The sequence below is a fragment of the Larimichthys crocea genome, chromosome XVII, assembly GCF_000972845.2.
Source record: "Larimichthys crocea isolate SSNF chromosome XVII, L_crocea_2.0, whole genome shotgun sequence".
NCBI classification, from domain to species: domain Eukaryota; kingdom Metazoa; phylum Chordata; class Actinopteri; family Sciaenidae; genus Larimichthys; species Larimichthys crocea.
In genome coordinates, this window is record NC_040027.1 from 27,434,298 (window position 1) to 27,454,176 (window position 19,879).

Below are 19,879 nucleotides of genomic sequence, written 5' to 3' on the forward strand. Positions count from 1 at the left end.
ATAAAGGAATGTATTAAACTCAAAGATGCACTTCTCAGAGTCCAAGCAATATGTTACCACAGGAGTGGCTCCCAAAAAATGTCGCTTAAACTTCAAAATCTTCATGCTTTCCCACATTCTGGCTTTGAGGGTGAGTTCATGAATATCGCTTGAACTGCTACAGATTTATTCATAAATAAATAAATAAAATCAAAATCATATATGATATGTCACCTTTTTATTCAGAGGAAGAAAATATTCTTAAGCTTTTTTTTTTCTGAAGATTTTGTACTGTGGGAATAAAACATACCTTGAATTTGTTTTCTTAACAAGATGAAATTGAACTTTGTGTCTTCGGAAGAATTTCAAAAACTTGAGAATATATTTAATGTAACTGTTCTAAAGAGTTTTTGTACATAGTTAAGAGAAATGTACAATAAATGTGATGAATGTAAAAAACAAGTGGATATGCAGAAAGGCAATTATGTGATTAGAGTAGATATGGCAGTATTCTATATTAAGCTTTCTTTTCAAATATTTTTTTTTTCATTTTACTTCATAGTCAGTGCTGAGTTTATTTCTTAGGTTCTGCTGAGACAGAGTCTCGACTGACTTCACACTGTGCCAAAAGTTCTTTGGCATGCGGCATGTTGAAAGTTAGCTTAGACGTTGCCTCTCTAAAGTCTGATCATCTCTGGTCAGTTCATTGATTCAATGAGGAATACATTACAGATCTGGCAGAGCCCCCAACTAACAGACCAAAGTAATGTTGAGAATAACTGAGCTACAGTGTTAGCTTTTGCAGTTACTAACTAAATAACAAGTGGAGAAACACCCCCAGCCTCACATGGACACAGAGACAAGGTTGAACTGTACAAACTGTACAAAAAGTTTTTTAGCTTATAGTTTCCATTGTGTTCCCTCTTATCTGCTCCTATGACGCCCACTGCTGAACAAACATCTGTTAGGTCAGGAAGGAATATCAATGAAATGCCAGAGCCTTGAGGAGAACCCACAACCCACCAGAGAGCCAGACTCTGCTGTGGCTCCTCTGAACCTCCATTTATTAAGGTTCAGGCCAGGGAGGATGTGACTGAAAAGACTTGCCAGGATATTGACCCGAAACCCACCAGAGAACCAGACTCTGCTGAGGCTCCAGCTCCGTGGACGCCTCCTCTGGAACCTCTGGTCATTATTACAGCACATTCAGAAGTCAAGATGGTCAAGGAGAATACAGCAATGCAATATGTTCTTCTGTGGGTACAGACACAGATGGAATGATTCTCTATATGTATTTATTTTATGTATTCAATGAATAATTGTCAAATAGTTTAAATGAACATGGAAGTTTGAATATTGTTTTATTCACAATCATGTATTAAGATAGTGAAAATGAAATTGTGACTTAAAGATGAAGCACCACTTCATTATGTCCTTAATTAGCCACGATGAGATGGATGGGTCCTGATGTGGTGATTGTGTCTGTGATGGGAACTGGGAAAGTTTAAGGATAGGACAGGACCTCTGTAATATGTTGCCACTCTTTTTTGTTGTTGTTGTTTGTTTTTTAAGATTATTGTTTTGGCCTTTATTGATAGTACAGCTGAAGATAAACAGGAAGCAGGGGGCAGAGAGACGGGGAGTGACACGCAGTAAAGGGCCGTCCGATGCGGGATTCAAACCGGGGCCAGCTGCAGCGAGGACTGTAGCCTCTACACACGGGGCGGCCGCACAACCCACTACGCTACCGACCGCCCCATGTTGCCACTCTTTATATGTACTTCTCCACACAAGAGACATGGTCCATGCATATCTGATTCTCTATGTAAAACCATAATATAATATAAGACGCAACACGCAAAGAATGTAATTTAAAATTTGTCTTCACTTGTTGGTGTATAGTCAACCCAAAAGGGCCACTGCTCAACGAGTTCCACTGGGTATAGCAGCCCACATTAAATTCAGATCACTAATGCTCACCTACAAAGTAGTCTCCAGTTCATCACCCACCTACTTGATCACCCTTATCCAGGCATGTGTTACCTCAGGACTGTTGCACTCCTCCAGTGAATGACGTCTGGCTCTGCCACCGTACACTCAGAGCAATCCAAACTTTTCTCGTCTGTTGTTCCCCATTGATGGAATGTCCTATCAGTTCCTACCAGATCAGGATACTACCCTCTCTACCTTTAAAAACCTCCTGAAGGCCCAGCTCTTCAGGAAGACTGAATGTTAATGTAAATAGAGTATAATATTAATGTAGTATCCAAATGGGAGTTTTGTTATCACACTTGAAAGATACAGACTGAATTTTGACGTGTATGCTGTAATAAAATACTTACTACTACAAAGACCCAACAGGCTACTACTTCACCAGTTGATCTTTTTTTTTTTAGATTCATTAAGCACCTCTAAACCACATCAGAGTATTGATCAGCATATCAAATTTATCCATTCAGATAAAATAGACTTGATCCCACAACAGGGAAACACCATGTTGCCTAAAAGCTCCATCCATGTTGGCTTTAAAGTTAAGAATGCTACTATCAACGACCAAGAATGGACTTTTAACTGGACCTTGTGGAAACTGTCGCATAACACAACAAACTCAACATTCACCTCCTAGTTTTTGCAGAACATTTCAACAGTATCACAGTCTTCATCACTGCATTCACGTGACTGTTGAAAGCTCTGAAAAAAGGACCTTGGGTTTTACTTGTGCCACTTATTTACTTTCAGCAGTTGAATACATGCAGGCCCTGAATTTACTGAAAAATCACCATCTCTTTATTCATTGAACATTACTTCTGAATGTAGGGTTAGTGATAAATGACAGGCTAATGAGCCATAACAGGAGTAAGAGAGGTCAGCATACTGCATTTACATATACACAGTTTGACTCCATTAAATCAGACTGCACCTCCCGTCACATGGGACTCTTCTAGCAACAGGCTGCTGACCCATTTTTCCTCCTCGCCCACAGTTTGTGACAAATTTGATCAGGTGTGCTTCATAATGTCTGTGTGTGTCGGCAGCTGAGAGAAATGATCGCCCTTTACATATAAATGGGGAAGAATGATTGATGAGCCTTGTACTCTCACTAATGAGTGTGTGACGGTGACTGCAGGCCCAATGTTACACATTCAGCTAGATTCATATTTAATACATGCACACGCACACACACACACACACACACACACACACAGTAAACATGTTTTCAACATGTTAGCTTCCCTGGTCTGGTTTCATTACAGGTTTTTTAGACTGCTAACAGAGTTCACCTTTAGAAAACTCTTCACACAGTCACACAGTCAACATGTGGACTAAACTTTGAATCAATGCTTTGACACAATGCATTGAGTGTCCAAATCTTTAAAATTCAATGAAATGTTTGTTTACAATCTGACCCACAAAGGTGTCACCTTTAACCGAATTTGTTCTTTCTGGTCTGCATGAAGTAATTGACGTTATAATTTGTGAGCATGTGTACTGTAAGCATATGAACATGCTGGAAACTGGAGTAGAGTATTTTGGCAGTCTTGTATTAGTACTTTTGCACTTTTACCTTTGCCTTGTACATGTCCCACAGGTGTCTCAAAGAAAGTCATGAGGTTGTGATGGATTTTGACTGAAAGTGTAGCATGAATGGGGCAGTGTGCACATTCATGTGACAGGTACAAAGATATATCCTAGCTTTGACTCCCCACTCCTCAACACCATAGTGGAATCCATCTCCTCACATGAACAGACGTCCATCTTGGACAAAACTGAATGCTCGATGTCTGGACATATCTGCAGTGATGGCTGCGAAAAGATGATATCATGACTGACACAGTTACTGTTTGGAGACAAATGTTGGCAAATGTTCCATGCAAGAGTTGATGCTGAGATGTGTATGGTCTTTTGGATGAACTGGTTCATTTTGGATGTGAGATGTGCTCAGCTGCATGTTGATTAAGAGAACTGTAAGGAGTTATTTCTAATTAATATATTGATTCTTGCTTCTGAATGAATGGTTTTCCACACATTTGTCACATGTGAATGTGACAAATGTGTGTACGTGCATGTCTTCTGTAACCATGTTTGGATTAAAGTAAGGAGCAATAGTTTTGCTTAGAAATGTCTGTATTAGCATGTTCTTCTGTAAGTAGCAGACTTTGTCTGTGCATGTGTGTGTGTGTGTGTGTGGGTGGTGTCCCTGTTTTCCAGTGAAGGACAGAGTTGTGATGAGAGGAGAATGACCGTCACTCGTGTCACATATTCAATAAAATAGTCATCTACGCTCATAAAAAACAAGGACGCTACATCTCCCATGGACAACAATGAAATACTGCTCCACACAGCAGCTGCAGCACACTTCCTCCCAACCTGCAACTATTCTGATATTACCAGTGATGTCGACTAACTAAACAGCAACGCAGGATTTCTGACTGTCAGGAGGAAAACAGTCAGTCATACGAGCAAATATTTAGTCCATAAAGATAAAACAGGAAGTCATGTTGATATTACTACATGTGAAAAGCAGAGCAGAACCACATGACATTAATGATGCACGCTGCTTGACTGCCAGGTGATCTCTGAGGAGTGCAGTGCAGAAACGACACCACTTTCACGCTAATATCCATTTACTGTAAACTAATGCTGCATTTTTCTGCCCCGACATCCTTGTAAACAAACAAACACCCACTGTTCACCTCATGCTCTCATACTTTTTGAGAGTAAGGAGACAATCAGAAAGAGAAATATGGAAATGTGTGTTTTGGGGTGATTCAGCAAATACCTGACAAAGCAGTGTACTTCATCAAATTGATATATCATATAAAATCATATAAAAATCCAGTATTGGTGTAAAGCAGTCCTGCTCACTGGGTGCAACCAGAGATATTAAAGTGAAGTAAACTACCCACCGTATAAACAGTGTGAAGGCTGACAAACTTATAGCGTCACATCGTCCAGCTATATGTCCTGAATATGCAAACATTTTAGTTTTATTCTACATACTGTCACCTACATGACACTGACAGAGGTAAAAAAGGGGTTTCTCTCGTTACATCTGTTGTTTCACACTGATTTCACATTTTACACTGACATGTGCAGAAATCCTCCCTGTGCAGCATCTGCAAACTTAAGTCATAAACCATTATGATAATACAAGTATGTGTACAAATATTCATTGACCGACTGCAGCAGTGAATATCTGTACACATACTTGTATTATCATAATGGTTTATGACTTAAACCATTATGATAATACAAGTATGTGTTCATTGACCAACTGCAGCAGACCCTCCTGGAGCTGCCACCTTACCGCATTGGAGGGGTTTGCGTGTTCCAATGATCCTAGGAGCTATGTTGTCGGGGGCTTCATGCCCCTGGTAGGGTCACCCAAGGCAATCAGGTCCTAGGTGAGGGTCCAGACAAAGTGCAGCTCAATTTCCCCTGATGAAATGTCAATCAAAGGAGCCAAGTTTCCCTTGTTTGGATGCAGGCCCCCCTGGAGCCAGGCCTGGGGGTGGGGCTCATTGGCGAGCGCCTGGTGGTCGGGTCCTTACCCATGGGGCCCGGCTGGGCACAGCCCGAAAAGGTGACATGGGCCCCCCTTCCCATGGGCCCACCACCCATGGGAGGGGTCTCAGGGGGCAGGTGCGGAGAGAGATGGGCGGCAGTCGGAGGCGGGGACCCTGGCAGTCCGACCCCCGGTTGCAGAAGCTGGCTCTGGGGACGTGGAACATTACCTCTCTGGCGGGGAAGGAGCCTGAGCTGGTGCGCGAGGTTGAGAGGTACCGGCTAGATATAGTCGGCCTCGCCTCGACGCACAGCGTGGGCTCCAGGACCAGTTTCCTTGAGAGGGGTTGGATGCTCTACCACTCTGGAGTTGCCCCCGGCGAGAGGCGCAGAGTGGGGGTGGGAATGCTTGTTTCCCCCCGGCTCGGCGCCTGTACGTTGGGGTTTACCCCGGTGGACGAGAGGGTAGCCTTCCTTCGCCTTTGGGTGGGGGGACGGGTCCTGGCTGTCGTCTGTGTCTATGCACCGAATAGCAGTTCAGAGTACCCACCTTTTTTGGAGTCTTTAGAGGGGGTGCTGGAGAGCGCTCCCTCTGGGGACTCCCTCGTCCTCCTGGGGGACTTCAATGCTCACGTGGGCAGCAACAGTGAGACCTGGAGGGGCGTGATTGGGACGAACGGCCCCCCTGATCTGAACCCGAGTGGTGTTCTGTTATTGGACTTCTGTGCTCGTCATGGATTGTCCGTAACGAACACCATGTTCAAGCATAAGGGTGTCCATATGTGCACTTGGCACCAGGACGCCCTTGGCCGCAGTTCGATGATCGACTTTGTGGTTGTGTCGTCGGACTTGCAGCCACATGTTTTGGACACTCGGGTGAAGAGAGGGGCGGAGCTGTCAACTGATCACCACCTGGTGGTGAGTTGGCTCCGATGGTGGGGGAGGATGGCAGTCAGACCTGGCAGGCCCAAACGTTCTGTGCGGGTTTGCTGGGAACGTCTGGCTGAATCTCCTATCAGAAAGAGTTTCAACTCCCACCTCCGGGAGAGCTTCACTCATGTCCCGGGGGAGGCGGGGGACATTGAGTCCGAGTGGACCTTGTTCCGTTCCTCCATTGTCAAGGCAGCTGACCGGAGCTGTGGCCGTAAGGTGGTCGGTGCCTGTCGTGGCAGCGGCCCCCGAACCCGCTAGTGGACACCGGCGGTGAGGGACGCCGTCAAGCTGAAGAAGGAGTCCTACAGAATCTTTTTGGCCTGTGGCCTTTGGCAAAAACCCGGGCGTAGGAGGAGTTCGGTGAGGCCATGGAGAGCGACTTTCAAACGGCTTCGCAGAGGTTCTGGACCACCATCCGGCGGCTCAGGCGGGGGAAGAAGTGCACTGTCAACACTGTGTTCAGTGGGGACGGGGTGCTGCTGACCTCAACTGGGGACGTCTTGGGTAGGTGGAGGGAATACTTCCTCAACCCCACCAGCACGTCTTCCTTTGAGGAGGCAGAGTCTGGGGACCCCATGGTGGTCCCGCCATCTCTGGGGCTGAGGTCACTGAGGTAGTCAAAAAACTCCTCGGTCAAAAAGGGGGACCGGAGGGTGTGCTCCAACTATAGGGGGATCAAACTCCTCAGCCTCCCCGGGAAGGTCTTTTCAGGGGTCCTGGAGAGGAGGGTCCGCAAGATTGTCGAACCTCGGATCCAGGAGGAGCAGTGTGGTTTTCGTCCTGGTCGTGGAACTGTGGACCAGCTCTATACCCTTAGCGCGGCCCTGGAGGGTGCATGGGAGTTCGCCCAACCAGTCTACATGTGCTTTGTGGATGTGGAGAAGGCGTTCAACCGTGTCCCTCGGGGAGTCCTGTGGGGGGTGCTCCGGGAGTATGGGGTTCCGGACCCATTAATACGGGCTATCCGATCCCTGTACTCTCGGTGCCAGAGCTTCGTCCGCATTGCCGGCAGTAAGTCGGACCTGTTGAGGGGCTGCGATTTGGTGGCCTCAGGATCGGGTCGCTGCTTTTTGCCGACGATCTAGTCCTATTGGCTTCATCGGAACGTGACCTTCAGCTCTCTCTGGAGCGGTTTGCAGCCAAGTGCGAAGCGGCTGGGATGAGAATCAGCACCTCCAAATCCGAGGCCATGGTTCTCAGCCGGAAAAGGGTGGAGTGACCCGAATCCGGATAAGCGGGAGAAAACGGACGGCAGATGAAACAGACAAAGTTATGAGCCAGCTGATTAACATGTTGACGCATTCACCCACAGAAGCCAGATATTTCCCTCAGGATTTGTCGCAGATGGCGCATGTTTGTAAATTGGCAGTGTTTTTTGCTCATGCCTTATAAACTTTGTCTATGATAATATGTCAGCGTTGTTTTCAGTTTGTTCCAAAACAACCAGCATGTTTTATTCATTCCGGTGTGTAGGTGGGAGTAGTCGACATCTTTTTCCTGTTCCAATTAAAACATTGTACTGTAGGTGTTGAACATTTTTGCCTGTTTTGTGTTTGTGAGAGCTGCTCCAGCTTCTCATTGTTCTTGTGTATGGTTGTATGTGTGTCTCCAGCTGTCCCTCCTGTCTGAGCTTGGTTTTGGAGGCGCTCTGCTTTACATTGACCCGTGTGATGCTCCCTCTGGCCACCACACCTGGCATCAAGCCTTCAGAGTCACTCTAAACCCCGGAGGAATCCCTGCCATTGGTGAGTAAATGTGGCTCAATGAGTGTTTTTATGTGTAAAATCCAAAGATATCTGTCAATGTTTATACTACAACAGGGTCATAACTTTTATTTTTACTTTAACAAAACACCAATTACAAACTTTGCTTCAACATGTATCAATATGAAACAAACAACCTGGCTCCATCTGATTTCTGTTTTTTCAAATCTTCAGTTCCTAAATAACTCCTTTGCTGTACATAATGAGAAATCATTAAGTGCTATTAGAGGTCGGTAATAACGAGTTACATTTACTTCATTACATTTACTGAAGTAACTTTTTGGATAACTTGTACTTTTAAGAGTATAATTATGAATATAATAATGCAGCATATATAAAAATGTAACAGCAGGAGAAGCCCTGCCGAAAAGTGTCAGCACCCTGTAACTCTAGATTGCAAGGAGTGATATTGACCAAATTCAGTGTACATGCATCTGGCAAACACAGAGAATGTTATGCAGAATGTGAAGGCAATCCGTTACAGTTACAGTTCTAACTCCCTTACCTGATACGATTTACCCCATGAAATGAGTCTACGCTCCATAATGTTAGAAACAAACACTACGCTGCATTAAAAGTGTCTTTAAACCTCTAATAAAATATGATTTCATTGCTGCTTACTAATTTTAGCACATCTCAGTTCAAACACAGTTCTCTTTGGAATCTGTTCAATACCTGAAACTTACTCACATTTCCTACCTTGGCCTCAGGCAAAGGACGTTATATATCTCTCTGTATCTCTGTGACTCTTTCCTACTGTATTTAAATCACCCTCCCAAGATGGATGACCTCTCCGACACTTGTCTTGTCCCCACTTCCTGTTTTTCTGCCCGGTCTGGCCAATAGGGACGTGTCATTACCGCTGAAGTATCTTTAGTCCTTGTAAGAGTCCCAGTACCACAGTGGCAAGACCCAGTAGAGCCCCAGCAGATGTCTGGACTGCTGTGTGAGCATGTGTAAGAGTGTGTGTGTGTGTGTGTGTGTGTGTGTGTGTGTGTGTGTTAACACATGTGTGTCGGGGGGTTGGGGTGTGTTTAAGTGGAAGAGAGAGAGAGAGAGAGACAGATGCTGGCTGTCTAGTCTCTCACCAATCGTGATGCTCTTAGGTCCCCGGTGCTAATACAGCTCAGAGGAACAGAAGATGTGAAAGGACACCTCATTAGTCATATCAACCATACTTTATTCAACTGCCAGAGAGCCCATTTTATTATTACTGAAAAATATTCAATGAAATGAATGAGAAGAAACAATGTCGTACGAGCGCGTTCTACCCATTAAGCTTTCAAACTGCTTTAACGTTTAAACGCTTAAGTTATAATACATGTATAAAGATATTAATCATTCAATAAAAGAATAAATAAATAAAAAATAGTAATTACCCCTCTATATTGGCATGGTCTGACAATTGGCAATTCAGTTTGTCGTCCCAACCACAGAGGACTCATAGAACACAGTCCAACTTTAGCATCACTCTTCACCTTTTGCTCCGACTGTATAAAAGAAAAAAAATATATCCCACTTTTAGGTCTTAAATTTGAAAGTCACAGAAAGGTTTTGCATACAAGCCTACATCTGTGCATTCAACAGAATCCACCAACAGTAATATGACATTTGCTCCCATTTTTATATCTTGAATATACTGCGTAGGTTTTATTGCAGTTGTTACAGCTGCTCTAATCTGCCGCCTCCAGCTCAGAATTTGAACATCACAGATGGTAAATCTACTGTATGTGCTGTCAGTTGCTACAAACACAGATTATCTGATGGAGAAAGAAAATCTCTTTGTAAATCTGTTGCTTCATTACAAATCATCCAGTCCGGCATCGCAAACATATGCTTTCATATACAACCAATAAATAAATGACTATTTTCATGTATGCCAATGCAGCTGACAATTTTCATGTCCTGTCTTTAACTTTTCAGCCATTCAGCTGAATAATACATGTGTTGTTCCATATTCCTGAGCAGTCATTTTCCCATTTGTTTCAGTGTAATTGAATTATTTTTCTTATAATGGAGCCACTTAAAGGGCAGATGTTATAAATCTCTAAGCATAGCTTATAGCATGAACAATTCAAAATAAGTAGACAGTAAAATATAGCAAATTGCTTTCTGAAGTTGTTTTTTTGGCATTGTGTTCATTTTGTTTTTGTTTCACTTTCATTTTCCAGCATGATCATTATCCTTCAAATTATTTCATAATTCCCAAGTTCATATTTCCTTCTACACGTGTGCTGGAGATGGAGATTTTTTCCCCTAGTGTCAGAATATAATGCCCATGAGAGACACGACCAACTATCTGCAATCCGGTTTAATGAAAATCATATCTTGTTGACGCCCTCTGAATCCTCTGAAATTTAATGAAGCATGTTTTATTTTCAGTGTTTTATTTTATGTCACAGACTGTGTGTTGCCTCACAGTACTAACCATCATTACAAGAATTAGTTGTACAGTATTGACATAACTAAATTGAAGGCAGTCCATGGGAAAGGATGAACATTTAGAAAAAAAAGTGTTTTCACCACAAACCCGACTGTCATCATTTACATATAAAAACATAAATATCCACATCTCACATTTACACCGGCGTCACTGTATGAATGTTCTAGAATTTTATCATTTAGCTCAATAGGGCATATTAAAAATGAAATATTTAGTAGAGTGGCCTTAAGTAAATTTTTTCACCTACACAAATTAAGTACCTGCTAAGTTTTTTATATTTAAAATCATCATACAAAATGTGAAGTGAATATGAAATGTCCACAATCACACATGTACCGATATCATTTAAAAATTCACCTGTATTCACCTGTATGTATAAATGTAACTATAAAGAATATGTAAAATGTTGTTTTACAGTTTAGATGATGCTATTAAATGCACGTCATGTAAAATATTTCGTAAACCACACGTGCTCATGCAAATATATTACATGTAAAATATTGTCTCACGTATGATGAACATATAAAGTAGAGTTTTTAATGCCAGCCCTGATCTAATTGTGACCAGCCTTGAATCAGCCCTTCTTAGAGTCAGCTGCCTTTCTTCATCTTAAACTTTGAATGAGTCTTAAAATGAATGTCAAATGTCAAAATGGAAATTGGATCCATTAGCACAAGTAAGCTCCATTATTCCAATCAGAATGGATCCATTTTCTACAAAAAGATCTCCTTGAATGCGCTCTGCTACAAATGTGCGATACTGATGTTGCTGTTAAGAGCCTGGCATGTCACACAGACACACACTGTTTTGTGTGTTAAAGGGAGAATCACTGCGTCTCCAGGTGGTAATACAGAGAAGACTCAGTCATATGAGATCGGGCCTTTACTTCACACGTACTCTGGTTCAAAACAATCCCTCTCAATTTACTGAAATGTAGGCCATTTTTCCACACTTCATGTGCACTTATGTTGCAGGAAACGCGGGAGACGCTTCCCGCTGTTCTGTGAGACTTTTTGAAAAGCCGTTGCGTTGCACCTGTTTTGCTAAGTTTGAGATGTTTCTACCTTTGAGGCTGTTGGTGTTTTAAGAGCTTTAAGACATGCTCAGTTCTCTGTGGTGTCAACAGAAACTCCCTTTTTCCAATGGGAAAAAAAATAAGACTCAAGAATCTGTCACGAATGCTCCCCAGTGGAAATGCTGCCAGCGGAAGAACTGTTTAGAGTAAATGTAATTCCACTGTTTGCCGGGGCTCCGTATAATGTTCCCCAGACCTTCCCCACCTCTCAGTTTATTGTGTGGACTTTGTTGTCTTCCTCTCCTCCTTCCTCAGCTTGTTAATTTGACTGTTCCCTGTATCACTGCTGTGCTTTCGTATGCTGCCTGCTGAGACAGCCACAGGAAATCAATGCCTTTGCCATCTCACACATACATCTTGTCATGGAGTATGTTACTTATGTGCATATGTGTCATTTTGGAAGGGTGCGTTGCCTGTGTATGTGTGTGTGTGCATGTGTGTGCATTCAAGAAGAACTCTGTTTTCTTTCAGTTTTTGCATGCATAAATAAAAAAGTGAGATGGAAGAAGTGTGTGTATGTGTGTGTTTGGAAGCCGGCTGGTGTTTCTTGGATGTGTGTGTGTGTGTGTGTGTGTGTGTGTGTGTGTGTATTCATGTGTTTTCCATGTGTTTCTTACATCACTGTGAATGTCACATGTAGCGCTGCATTAATGAAAAAACAAAAACAAAATCAAGTCATCTGCAGATTCCTGCAGAGCCCACAGTGTTTGGTTAGATATCATCGGCAGGTGTTCGCTGTCAGGTTTAGTCCACGTTGCTCCAGCATTCATCTAGTCTGATATGCACCATGCTGCTGTAACATTCATTTATTCTTGGAAGAGATGCCACAGCTCGGATATTCAAGCTTGCCCTGTAGCTGTCTCGACATTTGGTATAAAGCTGAACCGGAGCCAACAGACATGCTTCTTGGAGACACATTAAAAATGAGTGAGTGAGAAAACATTCACCGTAACTTTGTTTCGTTTGATTTTGTGGATAAAAGCTCGGTTTGAAGATTAATTCGGAGAACACAGGTGAACAGCTTGATTCAGCCCAAAAACATCTTCTCAATATTAATAATGCTAGTTACTCTTAGCGTTAACTAATAACTTGACTTTTACTAAATTAAATTAGTTTCAGGCAGTGGGTCGAGCAAACAGGGACATCTTCATCTGTGTAACTTCGATACTTGAATAATGTCCATAATAATAACCATAGAACAACTGAACACTGACCAACAATGTTATACATCACATCCAGGCTTCACTTCATACCATTCCACCAATCTTAACAATCAGGCAAAGCATACTTTAAAATACAGTTCCTATTGTAAATGATGTAACAGAATACAAATAGTTATTAATTATTCAAATAAGTCATGATTGGCTTGATGGTGAAATACAGAAATCATGACTTAAGGTTAGGGTTAAGGCTAAACATAAAAAAGTATTAATAATGATAAGTAAACAAAAATATGACTAGCATGCCTTGGTTGCCACAAGAAAACACAACAAATTATGTTGACAACTTTTCCCAAGCATAAGTTAGATTTTATTTGAATAAAAATGTTTTCCCATCATTCATTCTTCACATATTTGCTGTTGGACAAGTAATCTGAAGTAGAAGTGCTATAGTCAGAGTTAAACTGTCAGAATAAGACGTTTGAAGTAGTCTTGACTTTTAGATAGTGCAGATAGTATTCTTTTTCGTGAAATAATAAGATATCGAATTGATTCAGATATGGAGAGTGTCAGGGAGTCTCTTTGGATGCTGCATCATTAGTAGTGTGGATGCTGATTTTGGACATGTTTCTGTCCATCAGAACAGTGGGGCAATCTGCCTGAAAGACTTCCCATGTTCCAGACTGATGAGAGCAGAACACAAGAGTGAAATAGACACTGTGTTCTCTCTTCATGGAAAGGGAGGAGAAAATAATTGTTTCTGGCACCTTTTTCTTATCAGACACCTTGTTTCTTGCCAAGTTGTTGCCACTGGTGATGAGGCAATTTCCTCTGTTCTTTAAATGTAGCCACCATGTGTGAGGTTTGTCTTTCACAGATTTCTTTCCATATACACTCTCTGTTTAACAAATGAAAGCTGCTGGTCATCAGCATGTGATTGCTCCCTGTACGTGGTGTCTTTGATGTTATGCACCACTGGTTGTGTGTATGGCTGCCATTGTGTTAGCTCAGCGGTTGTCTGATGTAGCCAAAAAGAGAATATTCAAACAATTTCCCCATGGTAATTTTTGAACTGGTTGGCAGGTGGGTATTTTGACTGGATCCCTTGGGTTATTTAGAAACCTCTGCTGGATTCAAATGAAGTCAATGAATGGAACATGTAGTCATTAGCATATTTATTTAAATACAAGGTTGCTACAAAACATCTATTTTCCCCCTTTATATGGTCAATCATAGCCATGGTAATGTGTCTACAGCAATGGAGCAATGGTTGGTCCTCTGTTGGATGTCAGGATGTGTGATTAGACGCTGTATGCTATTATTCCCTTACTGGTGAAGGACGAACAAAATAGGTATTACTCTTATCAAAAGGAACCCTGTTTCCCAGACTTACTTAGAAAGGTGTCAAAATAGGTTTTGAGGGAAATGCAGTTTCTGTGTGAATCATTTTCACAGGCAATATTACTTTTCCTGTCCTAAAAATATCTTTTTCTTTTACAATACAAAACGTGCAGAAGGATGGTCAAGGTGGTTGGGGAAGTATAAGAAGTTCAGGATATTGACATTGGAGGACAAAGTTAGCATTATGCATACTAAATCACTTCAACTGTGTTCAGGGAACAGTCATGTTTTTGGGAACTATCATCATCATTTTGAAAAATTCTGAATTACAGAAAAGACAGAACTTTACATTCAATGGCAGTGTTTTTTTTTTTTCCAACTTCCAATGTCAATGTTTACTTCTGTGTGTGATATTTGGAAAAGACTTTGTGACAAGTAAACTATGATTCAGAAACTAAAACACCAAGTTCTGGTTAGAGAAAGATTGAAACATCTCCATGTCATGATGATAAAAATGTAATCCAGGTGTAATTCATAATAAGTGGTATATCAGTGTTTAGGGAACGAGGATTTGTCATAACACAGTGACATGAAGGGACTGTCTTGAGGATTTTATGAAATCGTGTGTTGACAGGTTTATTATTTCCATATTTTAAACTGTATCCCCAAACTATAATGTTGAGATTGGGTGGTTTCCTGAAGACATAAAGGCAAAGAAACATGTCCCGAAAGACTGGCAAGAAGGGATGACTGCAAAAACTGCATATGGCAGTTGCTGAGTCACTCAACAACAGCTCGACAGTCAGGACCCTCAGTCAGGCTCCGAAAAAGCACCATTTAAAGTAGTAGTAGTAGAAGTAGTAGTAGTATTGTATGTAAATACAAGATGCCAAATGCAACAGTGTCCATGTGATAATGTAATGTGGCTATACTCAGATCAGATGTAATATAAAAACAATGTGAAAATGTGGAAGGGGTCACTCATTAAGTTATGACCTGAACCTGCAGCTCTCCTCAGTTCTAACAAGATTCATGTTGAGTTTCAGCTCATTGTTTAGATGTCTGGCCACAACTTTACTCTTCTGGTTTGCTCTCAGTACTCTCATGACATGTTTTTAGGCTGCAGCAGTTGATAGAAACTCTATAAAAACCCTTCAGCAGCCACTTAAGTGGGTGATCATAGTAGAGAAATCACAGAGCTAAAAAAAATTATTAGACTTACATTCATCAGGTGAACAAATACTCCACTCAAAATACATGATCGTGTTCAACATCTGCCAGATGTAGTAACTATTTAGGTCAGTACGTCAACAAGCTTACCATCAACGTCCATGGATTTAGCAGCATCTAGCAGTGAGATAGCAGAATGCATTGAGGTTGAGGTGAACATGACTCCATGGAAGTTGTTCAGGTCCAACAAACTTATTACTGATGAATATTTCTGCCATATTTCACAAATACATTTTACACACTGGACCTTTAAAAAGAGATGATATGTTCTTTCTGCCAAGGTGAACTCCAGGACACTGGGTCAGATATATTAGTATGGTTCATTTTGATGTCAAAACAAGTTTGTTTGACTTTATTTTAAGAGGTTTTGAACCTTTGTGTTGCATTAAATAAATTCTCCATGCAATCATAAAATGCTGCAGTCGGGTTTGCATTATTTATGGGGGAATGTTTAATTGCAGGCTGCTTAAACCTAGCTAGTGACACTCAACTCATTCCTCCTCTCCTCTTTTATCAATAAAATTACAGTTTTTCATGGAAAAATCCATGAGGCGGGGATGGCAATTAGCATCCCATGAAGCCAAACTTTACACCAAATTATTTTTAAAAATTCAAAGACAATTAAATCAAGCTCACAAATTGATTTAGCCCACACAGATCTCCAGTGAAACTCCCACACTAGGCCTGACCCCTCATCTTGTTTAAAGGTGAAAACAAACTTTTGGTGAGTTCTCATCAGGAATTAGCTCACACAGTTTTCAGGAGAAAGTACTTTCTCTGTTCATTCTGCTGAGAGCTGGACTTTGTTGGATTCATTACAGTTAATTGGCTGTTTAGTGGGACACTACTGAACAGTTGAGTGTGGGACTTGCAGCTGTAGCATTAGCATCAGCATGGGCTGAATTATGCATGGAGGTTAAAGCTTCTGAAAGCTTCTCCTTATGATTTATTAATGTCTGCTTGCAGATAGGAATGGATTAGGTCTGCGGGAGGGATACCAAACGATGACACTTTCACAATGGTCACGACAGTTATGTTATAAAATCGGATGGAAATCAAAGCCAAAACGATGTTGTTATTCCATCAACTACCAACATTTCTGAAACAGTGGGTGATCACAGAATTTAAAGTTTCATACATTGTGTATGAGACAGATTCAATAACTGCGAGGAGACAAATGCCTCACCGTGAGCAGCTCTATGGAGCCCAGTAGAGGCTAAGCACTTTATGGTATGGCACGGCTTGATCTCCATCTTTATTGATTGACCTGCTAGCTAAAGAGCAGCATGGTTCAAAACAAGAAGAGGATGTTGTAGAATTCAAACCAGCATTTAGTTTTTCTTCTTTAACATCAAAGGCTGCACGTACTGCACTGTTGCCACATGTAGAGATCTATGTATAAACCTGTGGTTAGACTACTTTGTACTTGTGATAACTGGATCTGAATAGTCTGCCTGCATACTCTGATTATTAACTATTGCAGGTAGCATTTAGGATGGTTAAAGCATGCATTTCTGATTGATGTCATTATAGTGGCCAGGGGGGCAGCAGTAGCTCAGTCCATTGCTTGGGCACCGGCAAAAGGTCTATTCAAAATCATTATCTTTTTGTTACCTTAGAATGATATATTTGCAGGTCCTCAACCACGGAGTGCTCCCTGTTGAATCACCATGTGCTAGAGTAGCCCAGAATGAACAAACTAAACACCCTTCTTCACGTTAGGAAGGAGAGGGTGAAATGAGGGGGTTGCAACAGGTACTAAGCTGCTCCACTGTGACTAAATCCTACACACCGGTCCTTTAAAGAGACATTCCAAACTACACCGAACGAAAACATCATAGCTGCACCAGCCTATGTGGGTTGACAAGTACTCTCTTGAACCTTCCATGCCCTTTAAATCCACATTTCAAGTTTGGAACAGACTTGAAAGCTAAGAGAAAATAACCCTGATGATGTCACCAGTACGTATTAAGTAAAAGTTTTCATGGAATAAACTTCTATCAACTATGTGAACATAACCTGCAGAGTGACAGAGGTATTTTTAAGGTATTTCCAGCTGCGCGTCTGCTGTAGCTCGAATGGAAGAGTGAAGTTCTAATACCGAGGAGCCTGAGCTATAAATGTACACTTTTATCTGTGGTTTTAATCATGCTGCAAGTACACATCACGTACAGCCCTCAGCTCACTGAGCCACCGGGATCCCCCTCGCATCCTCAGACTTTATGGTATAATCCTCTTGTGCTGTCACAACAGCGAAATCTGCCACCTGTGTCATACAGGATCCTATTATCTCCCCTTTACAATCTAAACACCAGTGGAGCTGTCTGACATCATGTGAGAAAGATAGACAGGTAAATCCTGTTTGAAATTCCTGTCACACTGGCTGGCTTTGCTGAACTTTGCCTTCCAGCCTATTTCACAGCTGATCCATCATGCATGTCAAGTGTGTCTGTTTAACCCACTAAAGGACACAGTTGGCCTTCATTATACTACTTCCTGTCTCCCAAAATGCTTTGCTCTCCTTTTTTTTTTTTTTTTTTGCTGTGATTCTGGTGTGTTAGGAGTTGTGTGTGGGCGGTTGGGGGGGGGATGTTGGATGTGCAGCAGAGCTTCAAATTGGCTCTCCTTGCCTCATGTTGAGAGCGGCGGCTTTTGCGAGGTAATAGACATGCAAATAACACGGAGGGTGTGTGCGCATATTTCCAGGCACCGTCGCGTCTCGGCACTCGGTCAATAACATTATGGAAATGTGCCGTGGATTCTTTGGGTCTCACTGTTTGAGTTGGATAACAAGGCAGTCCAATGAGCCTGTTAGCACGGCGACAGTGACAGAATGAGGTGTTTGTATTGTCACACACTGTATCACAGCGTACGGCAGGAGGGAGAGGCGGAGAGAGGAACATGTACTGTAGACACACAAAGAAAGGCAGCAAGAGAGATGGGAAACACCAGTGATCAAAGTTCCACACTCTTTTTCCTTGTTTACTCCATTTACCAAAGGAGATGTGCAAACACATTCTCCCTCTCATTTCATGCTCTCACTTTTTTCCCGTTTTAACTGTCAGACTTTACGTTTGTCGACTTAAATTGCTTATCAATTAGAGAGTGCGGTGTGCATCCACTGCATGCTTGCATAATTGACTTCTTCTTCTTAACTACGCTTTAGCTCTCACATGTATGCGCTTCAACCCAAGCATCTTGGACTCACTCGAGGAAATGGTGTAAATAGCGTTTACAGAGGCGAGCCTCTCGGTCCTGTTGATTTTTAGATCCAACAGGGTGACAAATTGAGATGTGGATTATGTGGAGCGTGTTTGCTTAATTGCATTGACATAATTATTGCCGTTCTCAAGACAATTTCTCTGCCCCGAAGAAGGTTTCTGTGTGCCATTTCGATGTGCATGTGTGAAAGAATAGAGTCCAGTGGGAAATTTGAACATCTGTGTCTCACTGCCTCACTATGCCCAGGAGAGAGCTGGAAATAGATGGTTTGCCTATAAGGAATCTGCTTCAGCAGGTTGAATATCAAAAGGAGGAAAAAAATGATATAGCATATGGTTAACCTGGCAATTACTTATAGTTCTGTATAGTTGCAGCTTGCACTCATTACACTTGAATAAAAGTGTTCCTAGTAATTATGTCGTCCTTCATGGGAGAACGCATTTAGGGGAAGAACAAAAAGAGAAAAAAAAAGACAACAGAGAAGGCTCCCATTAGGACACCATCAGCTGTTCTCAGACCCAGCTGGTCCCAGTTTGGTGAAATCTGGAAGTTGTCATTTTATGAAACTTATGAAACAAAAACTTTTAGTTTTTGCCTCCAATGTGTCCCTTTTCTTTTGTTTTCAAATTAAAAGCCTCCTGAGATTGTGGCACCACAACACACACAAATTGGCATTGCTTAATTATTTATATGGTAAAAAAAAAACAACTCTATGGACAAATTAAGGATCTAACATACCACACAGCCTCATAATGAAACATTTGAAATGTGCTGTATGTAAATATAAATCTGCACTTTCACCTTCAGTTATTCTCTTTGTTGTAATCTGTATGATCAGACTTTTTCTAAAATGGTATATTAGGTGCTGTGAGGTTCTAAAATTTACATACAAACAATTAGAATAATGACGATAAATAGCATGTGTAAGTGACAGTGATAGTAAGTGATATTAAAGACAGTGAAGTAACAACCTAATCACACTGTTGTTAAAGCATGTTTGAGAGGCCGAGTCCACATCGATCGATTTAAAAAGAAAAAAGAATTTCAGGTTCTTCATCCCAGTAATGAATAAAGAAGAGCACTGGGACAGGATGAGACAAGCAGAGATGACATGAATACACGAACAAGAAATGGGATTTTCTATACTTGATATTCTCTGAATTTCATTCTTGAGCCGTCGTTCTCCTTTTTCTGTTCAGCAGCCTATAACAAGTCTGTTTTTCCTTCA

General features: G+C 41.7%; 1 protein-coding gene across 1 annotated transcript in view; it reads left to right on the forward strand.

Annotated features, from left to right (window-relative positions):
- The window catches only part of naaladl2 (N-acetylated alpha-linked acidic dipeptidase like 2), a 504,703-nt gene that overhangs the window by 291,750 nt on the left and 193,074 nt on the right, over nt 1–19,879 (forward strand). The window contains exon 10 of the mRNA XM_019256507.2: nt 8,030–8,162. Coding sequence (XP_019112052.1) covers nt 8,030–8,162 — 133 coding nt within the window. The remainder of the gene's footprint in view (nt 1–8,029; nt 8,163–19,879) is intronic.